The 16,993-nt window shown below is 37.9% G+C and overlaps 1 protein-coding gene across 1 annotated transcript; it reads left to right on the top strand.

Annotated features, from left to right (window-relative positions):
• The first annotated feature begins 2,994 nt into the window (after positions 1-2,994).
• Positions 2,995-15,887, top strand: LOC109828183. Its single transcript, XM_020395214.1, has 3 exons — positions 2,995-3,480; positions 15,326-15,473; positions 15,627-15,887. The coding sequence occupies exons 1-3, from the start codon at positions 3,104-3,106 to the stop codon at positions 15,801-15,803; spliced, it is 702 nt and encodes a 233-aa protein (XP_020250803.1). The 5' UTR covers positions 2,995-3,103; the 3' UTR covers positions 15,804-15,887.
• Positions 15,888-16,993: the final 1,106 nt, after the last annotated feature.

Raw genomic sequence — 16,993 nt, 5'->3', positions numbered from 1 at the left:
AAAGATACGCTCGACACAATTTCTAAGAGACGCATGCCGATGGTTGAAAACTTCTTTTGAATTTCGTGATCGTTGTCGATTATTAGCAGGGCCGAACTCTGAAAGATGGTACCTTTGACCTCGGTATGGAGCAAGAAATTATAGCCAATTTGGATAGCCGCAGTCAACTATATAAAATTTATCTACAAACAAGAATAAAAAATATGAATGATAAAAAATATTATAAAACTAAAAAAATATTCTTTAATTGATAGAATACTATGTAAAGATTATTACTCTGTGGAAGTGGAAGTCCATAAGGTCTACTCATTGCATCCTTCAAGACTCTTGCATCATTAGCAGACCCCTCCCACCCAGCTAAGACATAAATGAATTTGAGATCAAATGTGCAAGCTGCCAAGACGTTCTGAGAGAGAAAACCATGTCTATTTCGATAGGGCGTCTGATCTATGTTATACACCATGCACGGTATATGAGTCTCATCTATTGCACCGATACAGTCCTGAATAATCAATGTGTCAGACCATCTCAAGTGATATGTGTGTGGTCGCGCACGCATGTGTCCACGTGTGTGTGTCTGCGTGTGTGTAAAATTTAAAGCAATAATAATTACCTTGAAATAAGGCCAAAAGCGAGATTCTGATTTAACCTTATCAGGTGGATCAGTAGGGGGTGATGCCATCAAGCATGATGCTAAAGATACCAAAGTCTGTAATGCTTTATTGAAACATACATTGATGGTCCATTTTGATCGATCAAATCGATCAGTTACAACAGAGTATCGTTGATTTTGACTAATCGTGAGAAGAAAAATAGTAATCATCTCCTCAACACTAATGTGGTATGTGTCTTGTATATGGCCCCGCTCTCTCAAGATATTGCATAACTTCATGAAGCAATCTGGGTACATGCGGTAAATTCTACGAAAATCTTGTGGATGATTATCCATCTTGGATTGTAAGTATGTGAGACCAAGATCTGTGATACCACGTCGAGGACTTCGAAAATTAAGCGTATTTGCTATGAACTCCTGTGATAGAAGTCTTGATACCTTTGTGATCAGATCTGCAGCCTCAGCAGCTAATTCGATTACGCGAATCAAAAGATTATCATCGAAGTCTTCATGATGAAAATATAAAATGGGCAAATTTTGATCTTCCTCCATCCTATTAAATAATATAACCAATGAAATATAATCAATTTACATGAAACTTATGTGCATAGGAAATTAATAAAGCACTCTATTATTAGCACACAATGGGATTGATAACAAAGTAGCAATCAATTAAAAAATGTTGATATGTATGCTAATCGTTAATCACCAAACTATTGAAAAATAGAAGAAAACATAATATTGCACTACTCTCATCTACACAACATACAAGAATCATTTGTTGGGATGCTACATATAATAGAAACTTCATCCATTAAATGCACCAAACTAAGATAGCTGACAAGTCAAATAACATAAGAACATAATATAAACAAATAAATAAAAGAATAGCAATATCCTAAAAATAAATAGTTTTGACAAATTGAAATGAAATTGATCCTAAAAATACTTTCCAAATCTTAAAAAAACATGACATTATCCCAAGTTCCACCTACTCAATGAAAAATAGTTTGACAATATGAAATTCCACATAATCCTAACACCATAACATATCTTAAAAAACATATAAATATCCTAAACTTCTAAATTACTGCCTCTAAACATCTCCAAAGAAATCAGAATCATAATCTTCACCATTTGGATCAGAATTGGCTTGAGTCTCATCCTTACCATCATTCATTATCTCACCAGTCAACCTAAAATGTAGAAACTCATAGCGGTCTTTTGCATCCATGTCAATAAAGGCATCCTTCATGTCCTGTGAGATATTATCACTGAGTATATTCCATTTTTGTGGCTTAGTCAATTCAGAAGTAGACATAACAGCATCAACCCATTCTTTATTCCGACTATTTCTTATCTTCCTCAACTCATCAACTAACTCATGAAAAGCTTTACCTACAGTGACAACTCCCTCTCCTACCTCTTGCAACGATAACTGAGAAGATGCAGAGGATGTGGCTGCAGTACCAATTGACCTATGCTTTCGTTTACCATTATTCAGAGTGGATGGTCCAGAACCATAAAATGGCACATTATCACTGGGAACGGTGGTAGCATGTTGCATATCTACAGTAGCATCTCCTCCATCCGGAGATTCCATCTCAGCATCAGCACCAAGTATGCCCTCCCCAACCACTTCCTCTAAGCGTGCTGCATCCAAGCCATCAGGACCTAAACCTATAGCTCCTCTGCCAGAAGCATATGATCGCAAAGTTGCTTTCTAACTTATAAAAAAACATAAATAGCCTCATATCTTTAGCACTAACTCACCAACACTATAGTCTTAACCTAAACCACTGTTGTGGAGAGAAAACTTAGATCAAACAAATAATAATAAAATAATTTAAACGTCAAAAAGCTATCAATAAAGTAATACATCTTGGAGATAATAATAAAAGATCTAATCATCACAAAAACAAAGTAAAAACAGAAAAATGAACGGATGATTGACTTCATGGCAGAGAAATTTTAACCAAGAGGGAGGGAGGCGACGTTTCACTTTTTTTCCCAATTGTATTCTTTCCAATGTGTGGGATAATTTGAGAGAGGAGAACTTATGGTTATATATATAGGTAGTATAATTTGTGGGATAATTATGACCAATTATCCCAATTCTAATTCTTGTAAAATTCTACTTGACTAACGCACCAAAAAAATAATACAGTTCTAGTTCTACAAAAGTTCTTCTTGACTAACACTATAAAAAAATATCCAATTTCCTAGTTCTATATGACTAACACCTTAAAAATTTATCCCACAAATTATCCCAGTTCCAGTTTTAAGTTCTAGATGACTAACCCCCCCTAACAATTTTCCCATTTTGCCCTAATTTGTCCCAACCAATAACCCCATTTAAGGAAATAGCAATCCTATTCCCAGACAAATCCGCAAACAAAATCCAAAAATCCAATAAAATGTTATGACCTCCCGCCCCCACGCCGACATTAAAACCACAGAACAGCACAAATCCATCTAAAAAGCCTACAAATGTCGAATCTTTCTTCATCCTCAATCATGGTGGATCCCCTTTCGAACCCTCAACCAAAAGAGAACCAATTTTGGCCTCCGAATGCGGAGCTGAGTCTACTGACCGCGGTTCTCGAGATCGCCAGAGAACCAGCGGAGTCTTACGACCCAAGAATCAATCTATTTGATCGCATCGGAAAAATCCTCAACAAATCTCGTACGAATCAAGAGGTTTTGGGGAAAATCAGTGAGTTGAAGGCGAGGTATTTGAAGAGATGTCGTGGTCACATTGTAAATGGCAAATTTCTGAAGAGAACTCCTGTGTTCGAGATCAGCGAAAAGATTTGGGGTGATGAGGTGAAGAAGATAAAGGACAATTGGGAGAAGGATGCACAAAGGTAATGTCCACTGAAAATATCTGTGCTTTATTAAGTGGCTCCAAGGTTTTAGCACATAAGAACTAGAATTGGATATAAGTTGTGCCCATGCCCTTGATTGGACTATAAGACCAAAACAAAATAAAATAAAATAAATTGCTTCCTTGTGGTATAGACGTGATATTGAAATAAAGTAGGGGTGGTGGCTGTGATGAAATTTGAGGAGGTTCTGATTTTACTCAGAAGTTCATAAGGGTTAAGAGATTGTTTTAAGTGCTGAAATTTTCATACATATTGAGAGGATCGAGACCCTCGATTGGACCTCAAATTGTTATTTCTGGCCATGGCAGAGACTTTCAGGTTTTGAAAACAGGAAGTAAAAAGAATTGAGATAATGAAGGAAGAAGAACAGAATTCAGAGTTTAGGAGAAGAAAAAATTCTCATTCATTTCCTCTCTGTTACAGTTTTCCTTCTCTCCTCTTATATCCGCTCAAAACAAAAGAAACACAAAAACGTGCACGTAACGTGCACAAAACGTGCACGGTTGTAACAAACTAACAAACAACAGAATTAACTGTCTCTAACTGTTGTAACCAACTCTAACATTTATTACAATTGTCTGTTATTGTTTCTGAGCTAACAAATATGCACAAGAGCCCTTCAAGTTGGAATCATTCCAGTTCTTCCCCAACGTGCACATTCTTCAGCCTCTGTCTAATTCTCAGGTTCAGGTCGAGTTCCTGTTGGCCAGCTTCCAGTGCAATCCTCACCCGTTCCTGACAATTCCCCACCCCTTAAATTTGACCTTGCCTCAAGGTCAAATGTAGGAAACCGTTTCACAAGATCCCAATAATTCTCCCAAGTAGAATCCAATTGGGATCGCTGCTTCCATTTGATCAATACCTGAGGAATCAACATTTTTCCCTTCACAACTGTGCGCCTGTCCACAATTTTTTCTGGTTCATCAACCAACTCAGTAGTGTAATTAGAAAAATCAGATTGGAGTACTACACCAGAACCAATTCTTTTTTTAAGCTGAGAAACATGGAAGACTAGATGGATCTGTGCATGGCTTGGGAGTTCCAACCTGTAGGCAACTTCACCAATCTTTTCCAGCACTTTGTAAGGACCATAATATTTTGGAGAAAGCTTATGAGTTTTGTAAGATGAGACACTGAGTTGTCTGTAAGGTTGTAGCTTAAGGAATACCCAATCTCCAACCTCAAAGCTCCTGAAACTTCTGTGTCTGTCAGCAAACTTTTTCATCTGTTCTGCTGCCTTCTTCAAACTATCTTTTAGGAATTTTAAAGCTACATCTCTAGAAAAAAGAGCTTCATCCACTGATTCAACTCTACAGCTTTTAGGAATATAAGAGAGCAGTGAGGGAGGAGGTCTACCATACACAGCTTCAAAAGGGGTAGAATTTGTAGACACCCTCCAAGTAGTGTTAAACCAGAATTCAGCCAATGGAAGCCATTTACACCACTCTTTAGGTTTATGGCAACAAAAACACCTCAAGTAAGCTTCCAAGCTCTTGTTAGTTATCTCAGTTTGCCCATCCGTTTGAGGGTGATATGCTGAGCTGAATTTGAGCTTACTACCTTGCAGTTTGAACAACTCTTTCCAAAACAAACTAGTAAACAAGGGATCTCTGTCACTGACTATGGATCTAGGCATACCATGAAGTTTGAACACTCCATCAAAAAATACCTTTGCAACAGATTGAGCAGTATAAGGGTAGGTTAATGCAAAGAAATGAGCATACTTTGATAGTCTATCAACCACCACAAATATAACTGACTGTGTTTCACTCTTGGGAAGATGTGTGATGAAATCCATTGACAAGTCCTCCCACACATATTCTGGAATAGGTAGGGGTTGTAAAAGTCCTGGGGAAGCTACATTTTCTCCTTTTGCTCTCTGGCATACATCACAAGCCTGTACATAATTCTGAACATCCTTCCTCATGCCCTTCCAATAAAATACCCTCCTCAACCTGTGTAAGGTTCTGGCAATACCAGAATGTCCAGCAGTAGGACTGTCATGATGCTCTTGTAATAAGGAGTTTTTTAAGTTTTGTGCAGTGGGACTAACCAAAATTTTGCCTTTGTAGTAGTAAATTCCTTCCTTTGTAAGATATTCCCCAGTAGCCTCTGATTCTTGTTGTAGTCTTAACTCCAACTCTTTGAAGAAAGGATCAGTCAGGTTCATTTGTTTGATATCTTCTAACCAGTTGCTCCTGACAAAAGAAATTACTGAAACTCCTACATCATCCTCAACATCCTCATATACCCTTGATAATCCATCAGCAGCTTTGTTCATCCTCCCAGGTTTGTATTCCACAGTATAATCATATCCATGCAACTTGGCCAACCATTTGTTTTGAATACCTGTATGTATTCTTTGTTCAAGAATATACTTGAGACTTTGGTGATCAGTCCTTATCACAAAACTCCTTCCCAACAAGTATTGTTGCCATCTCTTTGTAGATAGAATTATAGCTAACAGTTCCTTTTCATATGTTGATAGAGTAGCATTCTTTCCTTTTAAAGCAAAGCTGAAATATGCAATGAGTTTTTCTTTTTGCATTAATACTGCCCCAACTCCTGTACCTGATGCATCACATTCTATGACAAAATTGATATTAAAATCAGGCATAGCCAAAACTGGAGAATTGGTGAGGGGATGCATCACATTCTATGACAAAATTGATATTAAAATCAGGCATAGCCAAAACTGGAGAATTGGTGAGGGCAATTTTAAGAGAATTGAAAGCAATTGATATTAAAATCAGGCATAGCCAAAACTGGAGAATTGGTGAGGGCAATTTTAAGAGAATTGAAAGCTTCTTCAGCATTTGCACTCCACAGGAAATTTCCTTTCTTCAAAAGTTGTGTTAAGGGTTGAGCTATTGTTCCAAACCCCTTGATGAATTTCCGATAATACCCAACTAGGCCTAAAAACCCTCTCAACCCTTTGAGTGTCTGGGGTGTTGGTCAATCTGTAATTGCTTGAATTTTCTTAGGGTCCACACTAACCCCTGTCTGAGACACAATATGCCCCAAATATTCAACCTGTTTTTGTCCAAAACTACATTTGGACATCTTAGCAACCAACTGATGGGTCTTGAGGATCTGAAATACTTGTCTCAGATGAATCAAATGGTCCTGCCACCCTCTGCTGTATATTAGTATGTCATCAAAGAAAACCAAGACAAATTTCCTGAGAATATCTTTGAAAATATTGTTCATGAGGGCCTGGAATGTTGAAGGGGCATTGGTGAGTCCAAAAGGCATTACTAAGAACTCAAAATGCCCACTGTGTGTTCTAAAGGCAGTTTTGGGAATGTCTGAATCACACATTCTTATTTGATGATACCCTGATTTTAAATCCAATTTTGTGAAGAACTGTGTCCCATGTAACTCATCCAACAACTCATCAATAATTGGGATAGGAAATTTGTCTTTAATTGTAGCTTTGTTAAGGGACCTATAATCAATGCACATTCTCCAACTCCCATCAGATTTTTTTACCATCACTACTGGTGAGGAGAAAGGACTATGACTGTGTCTGATAATCCCTTTTTCCAGCATCTCTTCAATCTGTTTCTCAATTTCTTCTTTCAAGAAATGTGCATGCATATAAGGTCTAATGCACACTGGTTTGGTTCCAGTTTCTAAGGGAATTTTATGATCAATTTCTCTAGCAGGAGGAAGATGTGGTAGTTCTTGGAATATAACATCAAACTCTTGTACCAAGCTGTGGACATCTGCAGGTAATTCTTCATGAATAGCTCCTGAAACAGATTCTTGCAAATTAACACTGCATAATTGAATTAAGTATCCTTCTTTTTGCTCTCTAACAGACTTAGCAATATTTTTCTCATTAACCAATTGTAACTCTCCTGGTACTATTCCCTGTAGAGTCCTCTTTATCCCCTCACATAAGAATGTTACCTGCAACTTCTTAAAGTTCAAAGTGATATCTTCCAAGGTTTTCATCCAATCTGCCCCTAACACAATCTGACTACCTCCCAATGGCATCACTAACAGATTCACTTGAATGCTCACTCCTTGGCAATCCAGTGACACCCCCTGGCACACTCCATCTCCTTTAATTAACTCTCCACTTGCAACAAGTACATCAAAATTGCTATATTCTGTCACTGGTAATCCAAGTCTCCTAACTAACTTTGTATTAATGAAATTGTGTGTAGAACCAGAATCTATCAAGATGCTGATGGCTTGATTCTTGTAATACCACACAACTCTGATGGTATGGGAGGCTGTGATTCCACTAAGAGCTTGGACTGAAATAGAAGGGGCTCCTCTTACCAGACTTTCAGCCAATTCAATGGCCAGGTCTTCTTGATCATTGCACCCATGATCTTCTATCTCTTCCTCAGTTCCACATTCTAAGACTCCTTCTAAGATGAATATATGCTTACCTTTACCCTGATGTCCTCTGTGCCATTTTTCATCACATGTAAAACATAGATTCTGACTCCTTCTCTTTTGTATGTCTTCAGGTGTAAGCTTCTTGAACTGAGGAAACTTGGATTTGTCTTGTACAGGCACTTCAGGGAGGGTACGATTAGATGGATTTCCTTGATTAAAAACATTCCAATTCCCTTTGCTTCTTTTCTCATTTCTTTGCTTGTCTTCAAATAGCTTGGCTAATGACACAGCTCCCTTCAAAGAAGAAGGTCTGCCAGCTGCTACCTCATACCTGAGCTCATCCTTCAACCCTCCTATAAATCTCTCAAGGATGTGCCTTCTAGAGGGTTGATCCTCCAGTAATCCTAGGGTTTGTTCAAATTTCCCCAAGTACTCCCTAACAGTGGAAGTTTGTTTCATAGTTGAGAAAGCATCGTATGGCCTTGAAAGTTCACTAGGGCCAAATCTTGTCATTAATTCCTCTTTAAAGACAGCCCAATACTGATAATTTTCAATATTTCTTGTAAGCCATCTGTACCACTGTAAAACCTCATCCCTTAGGTAAAAAGAACAAACCTTGACCCATTCATCTTCTTTGATATCATAATATTCAAAAATTTGGGCAGTTTGTTCTAACCAAGCTATCACATTCTCAGCCCCAGAAAAAGAGGGAAAATCCAAACGCAAAGATTTTGGTTGAACAAGTTTTTGATTACTAAAGAAAGAATTTCTCTGAGTTGAGGAGTTACCAAAACTGCTAATAGATTGAATTTCTCCACTGAATTCAGCATTTCTTCGATGTGGAGGAAGATATCCATTGCTTTGATCATTCCTGTTAGATTCCCCAGGTCCTGTTCTTGTTTTCTCTCTACCCTCTCTTGAACCAGTTTCCAGAGCTCCTTGGTCAGAACTCTTGAGTTTCTTGATCTCTTGCATTAAAAACTCCATTTTTGAAGATAGTTGGCTCTGGAGATCACTCATCTGTGCTGAGAGCTTCTGGTTGAATGATTCCTGTTGACTGCAGATGGAGCTATTTCGAAGGACAGCATCTTCTAATCGAGCAAATCTCTCCCCTGAAGTATTATCTTCAGCATCAGCTCCTTCCTGATCACCCAAGAATTCATCAGCACCAGCTTCAGCTTCCTGCTGCTCTGATACCAATTGAGAGGATCAAGACCCTCGATTGGACCTCAAATTGTTATTTCTGGCCATGGCAGAGACTTTCAGGTTTTGAAAACAGGAAGTAAAAAGAATTGAGATAATGAAGGAAGAAGAACAGAATTCAGAGTTTAGGAGAAGAAAAAATTCTCATTCATTTCCTCTCTGTTACAGTTTTCCTTCTCTCCTCTTATATCCGCTCAAAACAAAAGAAACACAAAAACGTGCACAAAACGTGCACGGTTGTAACAAACTAACAAACAACAGAATTAACTGTCTCTAACTGTTGTAACCAACTCTAACATTTATTACAATTGTCTGTTATTGTTTCTGAGCTAACAAATATGCACAAGAGCCCTTCAAGTTGGAATCATTCCAGTTCTTCCCCAACGTGCACATTCTTCAGCCTCTGTCTAATTCTCAGGTTCAGGTCGAGTTCCTGTTGGCCAGCTTCCAGTGCAATCCTCACCCGTTCCTGACACATATGCATATAATGTTGCCAGGGAGGGGCTTCACAGACACGAAAGATGTTTATACAAGAGTGGACAAATAGAACAGTAGACAAGGATTTAACGTGGTTCGGTCAGTATGACCTACGTCCACGGGCGAGAATAGCAGAGAACTTCACTAATCACAAAAGAGAAGATCACAAAAGAGGAGATCACTCTCTATCTAGAGACTCACACAAGGAAAGAGTCAAATTCTTTCTCTCTCCTTTCTCTCTCTCTCATCTCTCTATTCTTCTGCATTCTGATGCTCTTAAATCATTACACAACCCCTCCTTATATAGCCAAAAATATAAATAAATATTACATAAGGGTAGTTGGAATTAGACAGCTGGTTGGTGGGTGTTGAAAAAACTTTTAAAGGCACGTTTAACAAATTTCCACCTTGATTTTAAAAATGAAGATCTTCTCTTTACTCTTGCTGTCTCTCGCCAGAAACCCCTTACGGGCTTAACCTCCGCTTTGTCGAACCCCAAGCAATTCGAGACAATGCTCGAACTTGCGCGAAGGTACGAGTTTCGTCATCATATCTGCTGGATTATCTACAGTACTAATTTTCTCAATCCTGATGACTTTAACTTCTCTGATAAAATAATACCTGATATCTATATGTTTGATTCTTTCATGATACATCTAATGTTTCATTAAATGTATAGCACTCTGACCGTCATAAAATATCGTAGTAACACCTTGGTGTAAGTCGAGATCTTCAACCAAACCTCTCAACCAAATAGCTTTTTTCACTGCTTCTGTCACTGTCATATACTATGCTTCTATGGTAGACAAAGCAATTATCGATTGTAGAGTCGTCTTCCAACTTATGACACTACCTGAAAGAGTGAATATATAACCTGTCAGAGATCGTCTCTTATCCAAATCACTCGCATAATCTGACTCAGGATAGCTAAGTATTCTGCAATCTGAGTCTGTGTTCCTGTCAAAATACAAACACATATTAGCAGATTCTCTCAAATATCTAAGTATCAATTTCACAGCCAGTCAATGGATCTTTCCAGGCTTATCCATGTACCGACTCACAACACTAACTGCATGTGAAATATCTGGACGGGTGCAGACCATCGCATACATAATGCTTCCAACTACACTTGCATAAGGAACATAAGACATATACTGCTCCTCACTCTGAGATGACAAATCTACTGAAAGACAAAAATGAGCAGCAAGCGGAGTCTTCACAGGCTTGGCATCAAGCATGCCAAATCACTCAAAACATCTTCTTGATGTATTTCTCCTGAGATAGGAATAAACTTCTTTCTTGCCTGTTCCTGTGGATCTCCATCCCTAAAATATTCTTTGTTGCTCCGAAGTCTTTCATCTCAAACTCATGTTTGAGTTGAGATTTTAACTTGTTGATTTCTGACATATCTTTAGCTGTAATTAACATGTCATCAACATACAAAAACAAATACACAAAAGAACCATCATTGAGCTTTTTATGATAAACACAACTATCATATTTACTCCTAGAGTAACCATGCTCAAACATGAAAGTATCAAATCTCAAATACCACTGCCTCGGAGATTGTTTCAACCTATAAAGAGATTTCTTCAACCTGCACAAATGGTCTTTTTTATCTTCAACAATGAACCCCTCTGGCTGATGCATAAAGATATGCTCCCCAAGCTCGTCATGTAGAAAAGTTGTCTTCACATCAAGTTGCTCAAACTCCAAATTATCATGAGCAACCATGGCAAGCAACGTGCGGATTGAGGTGTGTTTTACAACTAGAGAGAATACTTCATTGAAGTCCACACATTCGGTCTGACCGTAGCATTTAGCTACCAAGCACGCCTTGTACCTTACAGAATTTGTATCCGGAACTCCTTTCTTCTTGAAGATCTATTTACAGCCAACGATTTTCTGTCCCCTTGGTGGTTTCACTAGCTCCCATGTCTGATTCTTGTGAAGAGACTCCATCTCTTCAATCATCACAACAGTCCAATTTGCAGCCTCATTGCCACTAATAGCCTCCTTATAGGTAAAAAGCTCTGGAATCTCAATCGATTCTGCTATACTCAAAGCATAAGCATGTCTACATAGCGTTGAGGAGGTCAGATCTGTCTTTTTATTCTCCCGGTGTTAATATTATATTATTGCTCTTGTGGTGTATCAGCATCTGAAATTGAACATTTCGCAGTATCAACTGGTTCAACATGAGCGCCCTCAAGCACTCTCTTTAAAGCTGAACTCTCTAGCTCCACCTGCTTGCTAGACTCCTTTTTAGTACCTGTAGTGTCAATAAAAAAATTCTTTCTTGGGTGAAGCATGGATTTCTCATCAAAAGTGACATCCCTACTAATAATAAACTTAGATGATTTAGGATCAGAACACCATAATCTATATCCCTTCACCCCAGTAGCATATCCTAAAAAGATAGTTTTCTTTGCTCTAGGTTCAAGCTTACCATCATTAACATGAAAATAAGCAGAGCAACCAAATACTCTTAAATAAGAGTATTTAGCAGAGGCACCAGACCATACCTTCTCTGGAGTCTTAAAATCAATTACTGTAGAAGGAGATCTGTTTATCAAATAGCAAGTTATATTGACTGTCTCGGCCCAAAAGTCTTTTGACAAACCGGCATTAGAGAGCATGCACCGAGCTCTCTCTAAAAGTGTTTTGTTCATCATTTTTGCAACTCCATTTTGCTGTGATATATGTCGAACTGTACGATGACGCACAATACCTTCATTCTTGCTGAACTGGCCAAACTCTGTGGAACAAAACTCCATCCCATTGTCGGTTCTGAGGCGCTTCACTTTCTTTCCTGTTTGCTTCTCAATCATAACCTTTCATTGCTTGAAGGTTGCAAACACATCACTCTTATGCTTCAAAGGATGCACCCAAATTTTTCTGGAATAATCATCAATCAATGTTAGCAGAAAACGAGCTCCACCTTTCAATGGAACCTGAGAGGGACCCCAAACATCTGAATTGATATAATGTAAAGTTTCATTAGTTCTGTGGACATCGGTACTAAAGGATACTCTATGGTGTTTACCGAAAACACAACGGTCACAAGAGTCTAGCTTACTAATTTTCTGACCACAAAACAGACCTTGTTTGCTTAACACATCTAGTCCTCTCCCACTCATATGCCCTAACCGCATGTGCCATAAACGTGTAGTGTATGAATCTGAATCCTCTGAGGATGACACTGCTGCAGCAACTGTCACTGTACTGCCTTCAAGGATATAGAGGGTATTTACCTTCACTGTTTTAAAAAACCTCCGTCTAGCCCGCTTAGGCGTACGCCTAGGCCTAGGCGGTACCTAGGTCACCTAACTAGCGCATAACGCCTAGGCGGTATTTAGGCTGCCCACCTAGATTTTACGAGCGTTTAGGGGAGCATTGTCTGCTTACGTGGATTGTACCCTGTAGGCCTTGATTATGATTTTATGTGTCGTAGCCTACACGTCTTCCAAACTCCATTAACCTCCAAATATGAACATCTCCACTACCTCTTCCGACCTTCAGCAAAACCTCATCGACCACCACTTAAATGAAGAAAGAAAAAAAAACACCCAGAAACCACTTAGGCGCCCGCCTAGGCGACTAAGCGCTGGGCGTCAAGTCCGACGCCTAGAAGCGCCCAACGTTTAATGTAACATTGTTTACCTTCTTTCCTTTCATCACAACAAGAGAGCCTTTACTTACTCTCAAAACTCCACCTTCAGCCGAAAACTTAAAACCATTTGAGTCAATGCTCCCTAAAGAAATAAGGTTCTTCTTTAACTCTGGAATATGACGGACACTGCTCTATGTTCTAACAATACCATCATGGGTTCTAATCTTAATTGATCCGATATCAACAGTCTTGCAAGGCATGTTATTTCCCAACAAGACATTCTCACCATCGATAGATTGATATATGACAAACCAATCCCTATGCGGACACATATGGTAGAAACAACCTGAATCAAGAACCCACTCATCTTGTGAATGAGTATTAACACTAACTGAAAGAACTTCATGTGAATTAGAAGACTCTTCAGTTACAATGGAAATTGTAGATTTTACCTCTCCAGACTTCGACTGTGAATTATCTTTTACTTTGAGCGCTGGACAATTAGGTTTTATATGTCTATATTTGTGATAGTAATAACATTCAACATTTTTTCTTGGCCTGGACTTTGATCTAGACATATTTCTTGACTTGCCTCTACCATCAACATCCTTTTCATGACGACCACGAGCGAACAAGCCTTCAGCTTGATCCCCTCCTCCTACGATAGACACTTTCTCCTTAACTCTTTTGAATGTAAGGCTGATTTGACATCCTTCAAAGAAAGTGTATCTCTACCGTATAACATGTTATTGACAAAATTTTCATAGGAATAAGGTAATGAACATAACAAGATGAGGGCTTGATCTTCTTCGTCAATTTTAACATTAATATTCTTTAAATCCATAAGAATAGTGTTAAGTTTATCTAAGTGGTCTTTAATTCGCATACCTTCCTTCATGCGAAGGGTGAAGAGGCGTTGCTTCAAGTAAAGCTTGTTCGTTAGAGATTTCGTCATGTACAAGCTTTCCAACTTGAGCCACAACCCGACGACAGTATCTTCATTTGCAACCTACCGCAGGACCTCATCGGCCAAACAGAGTTGTATGGCACTATGCGTCTTTATCTTCAGCTCTTCTTTTTAATCATCGGGCATAGATTCCGCTAACTTATCTTTTCCGGACAAGATTTTGAACAGTCCTTGTTGTACTAAGAAAGCTCTCATTTTTACTCTTCACAAACTGAAGCTGTTTCTCCCATCAAATTTCTTCACTTTGTATTTTGCAGAAGACATCTTGAAATCAACTAGAACAGTAACTGTATTTATGAATAGTAATCCTATTTGTGAACAGTGACCATACGTATGAATAGTAACAGTACGTATGAATAGCAACAGTATTTTTGGATAGTACCGCACTCGTGAATAGTACCTAGTGCCTTTAAAGTGTAAATGATAATCTAACTTATTTTCTGATGTGAAGGATCCACTTTTAATGGCAACCACAGAGTATACGATAAGCAGATACACTTTCTAAGCAGACTATACCGGTTGGTCGGTGGGTGTTGAAAAAACCTTCAAGGGCACGTTTAACATATAGTGGCAGGATACTCCTAATAGATGATCATTTATGTCTTTGTGAACCCGACATTGTACTTATAAACGTTTAGGTATGACATTACCGATGACTAGCTACTTTAAAAAACTACAGATTCCTTCCTACTGATAATGTACTCTTTTATGCCTGCAGTCTCGCTTTCTATCATCATTTATAATTTTTTGATCCAACTTTTTTTTCAGAGGAAAATTTGATTTAACTTGAAACTAACAGGACTCATATTAACTTTGATTAGACTTTGAGTTATCCGCTGGAGTGTCATAAGATTACTTCATTTCATTTAAGCGCTTACTTAATCTACATGTTTATATTGTATTATATGTAACATGTAAACGGCAAACATAAATGCATATCTAGTGGTCATGGATACTTAGCCTACATGTTTATATACATTAAAAATGCCTGTCGAAATGGAACAATCAACCCTATCTAAATCTTTAATCTGGTGAGTTATGGAACATGAACCAAGTGCTCAAACCTTGCTAGCTATTATGCTAACTTGAGATTCTTTTTAATTGTTTGATTAAGGAGACAAGTCAAAGGTTTGATATAGAAGACAGTAAATATAAAACTAACTATAACCTGGGACTAAACTTAAACTCAATTGATCTATGAATTCCAGCAAGAAAGAGCATGATGTAGGACAGGGGAAGAAGCACAAGAAAGGCATGCTCATTGTCGATAAGCTGAAGGTGGTTCAAAATCAAAAGAGAAAACTATGCTTTAAATGCGGGGATCCTGGGCATCTAGCTCGTCATTGCTCTAAAGAGGTATTCTTTTAATTATTTTGATCGATTAGCTTATTTTACGTTCTAAATCTTGGATTTCTGACTGATGAAAATTTCCATATTGTGGTACCCAAGTGTGAATTACAATATGTGATGGTATTTAGGTTTCTCATTCTCCTATTTTATGTGTCGCAGATTGAGAAGCATCTGCCCAACCAGCAAGAGACAATGGAGATTTCAGAAGACAATTCCACATTACAACTTGACACAGAAAATAAGAATGAAGAACAGGCTAACCCCTTGACATCTCCAAGGTACACATGCAACCAGGGTGTACCTGGTTTCTTCATGACATTACCAGCAATTATTTAGGATCTACCATCAGTATTGTTAATGTTTCTTGGAAAAGGCAAAGTGAGTTTATCACAATAGGGCGACTTGTTTAGCTTGATATGGGAAATTTGATTTAGACTAGTGACAATATATTCACTATTTCTTCTGAACAAGTTTTTAGTGCATTTATGATTTATAGAAACATATCAAAATCTTTTATTTAGTGACGTCTGGAACCAAAACCAAGTGCTAGAACCTTGCTAGCTGTTATTCTAATCAGAGGTTCTCTTTTAGTTGTTTGATTAAGGAATCAACTCAAAAGTTTGAAACAGAAGATAATAACTATATATACGAATAAATATAACCTTGGACTCAAGGTTTTAAATATCGGTTAGAGGAAATATATCGGATGGCCAAAATTCATATAGGATTGTGGTTGTAGGGGATATATCGAGGATAAGTAGTACAAACCGGAGTGTCATATCGAATGGTGAGCATATATAAAATAATGGCCTAAAATATAATCTAAGCACACTTAATGAAATGTAAACATATCAAAAAGCCTTCAAGAGAGGACTTAGGGCTATCAAGTGATTGAACTTAGGGAGATAGCGAAGGAGGCGGAGAGAAATTAAAGCTTGCTGCTCTAAACATGATAGCAAACAATGAGAGGGATCGGTGGTTTTGATTTTATTCAGCGGGTATCGGGTTCTGGTCTGAAGAATAAGGGTTTTGGGACCCAAAATCCAACCAATAATTGGGATGTTTTTTTTTTTTGATAAAATCAGCAATTTAGACCCATAAAATGCGGTCTATTAATAGGATTTTCACCGATATATCGGAGGAAATCGATAAAAACCATAACCTATTTCATTTTTTAGAAATCGTATCGACAGTGGTCCAAACCCTATCTATCGGCAATATATCGATAAAATCGGTCGATATAGGATTTATAATGATATCATATACGAACAAGATAGCAATTACACAATTTTTGGGAGCCAAAGTATAAGTTTATGAGTAAAATTCTATAGGAGAAATCTTTGAAAAAGACCATTTTTAACATTTAATTAGCAAAATCGACCATAAACTTATTTAATTAGCAAAATCGATCATCTTTCAGCCATGTCAACACAAGTGGCTGAAAATTGGTCGGTTTTGCTAAATAATAGAGTTTGGACTAGCAGTCCCGTGTTTCATGCAAAAATTAATTACGTAGTGTTGGGTAA

The sequence above is a fragment of the Asparagus officinalis genome, unplaced genomic scaffold (genome assembly GCF_001876935.1).
Source record: "Asparagus officinalis unplaced genomic scaffold, Aspof.V1 AsparagusV1_Un804, whole genome shotgun sequence".
Taxonomy (NCBI): Eukaryota; Viridiplantae; Streptophyta; class Magnoliopsida; order Asparagales; family Asparagaceae; genus Asparagus; species Asparagus officinalis.
The sequence above is the reverse complement of the archived record's forward strand: the minus strand, read 5'-3'. Positions and strand labels throughout refer to the sequence as shown.

Coding starts and splice junctions, on each gene's coding strand:
- LOC109828183 (XM_020395214.1), top strand. CDS start 3,104: ATGTCGAATCTTTCTTCATCCTCAATCATGGTGGATCCCCTTTCGAAC. Junction 3,481..15,325: donor TGGGAGAAGGATGCACAAAG/GTAATGTCCACT, acceptor TATGAATTCCAG/CAAGAAAGAGCATGATGTAG. Junction 15,474..15,626: donor CTCGTCATTGCTCTAAAGAG/GTATTCTTTTAA, acceptor TATGTGTCGCAG/ATTGAGAAGCATCTGCCCAA.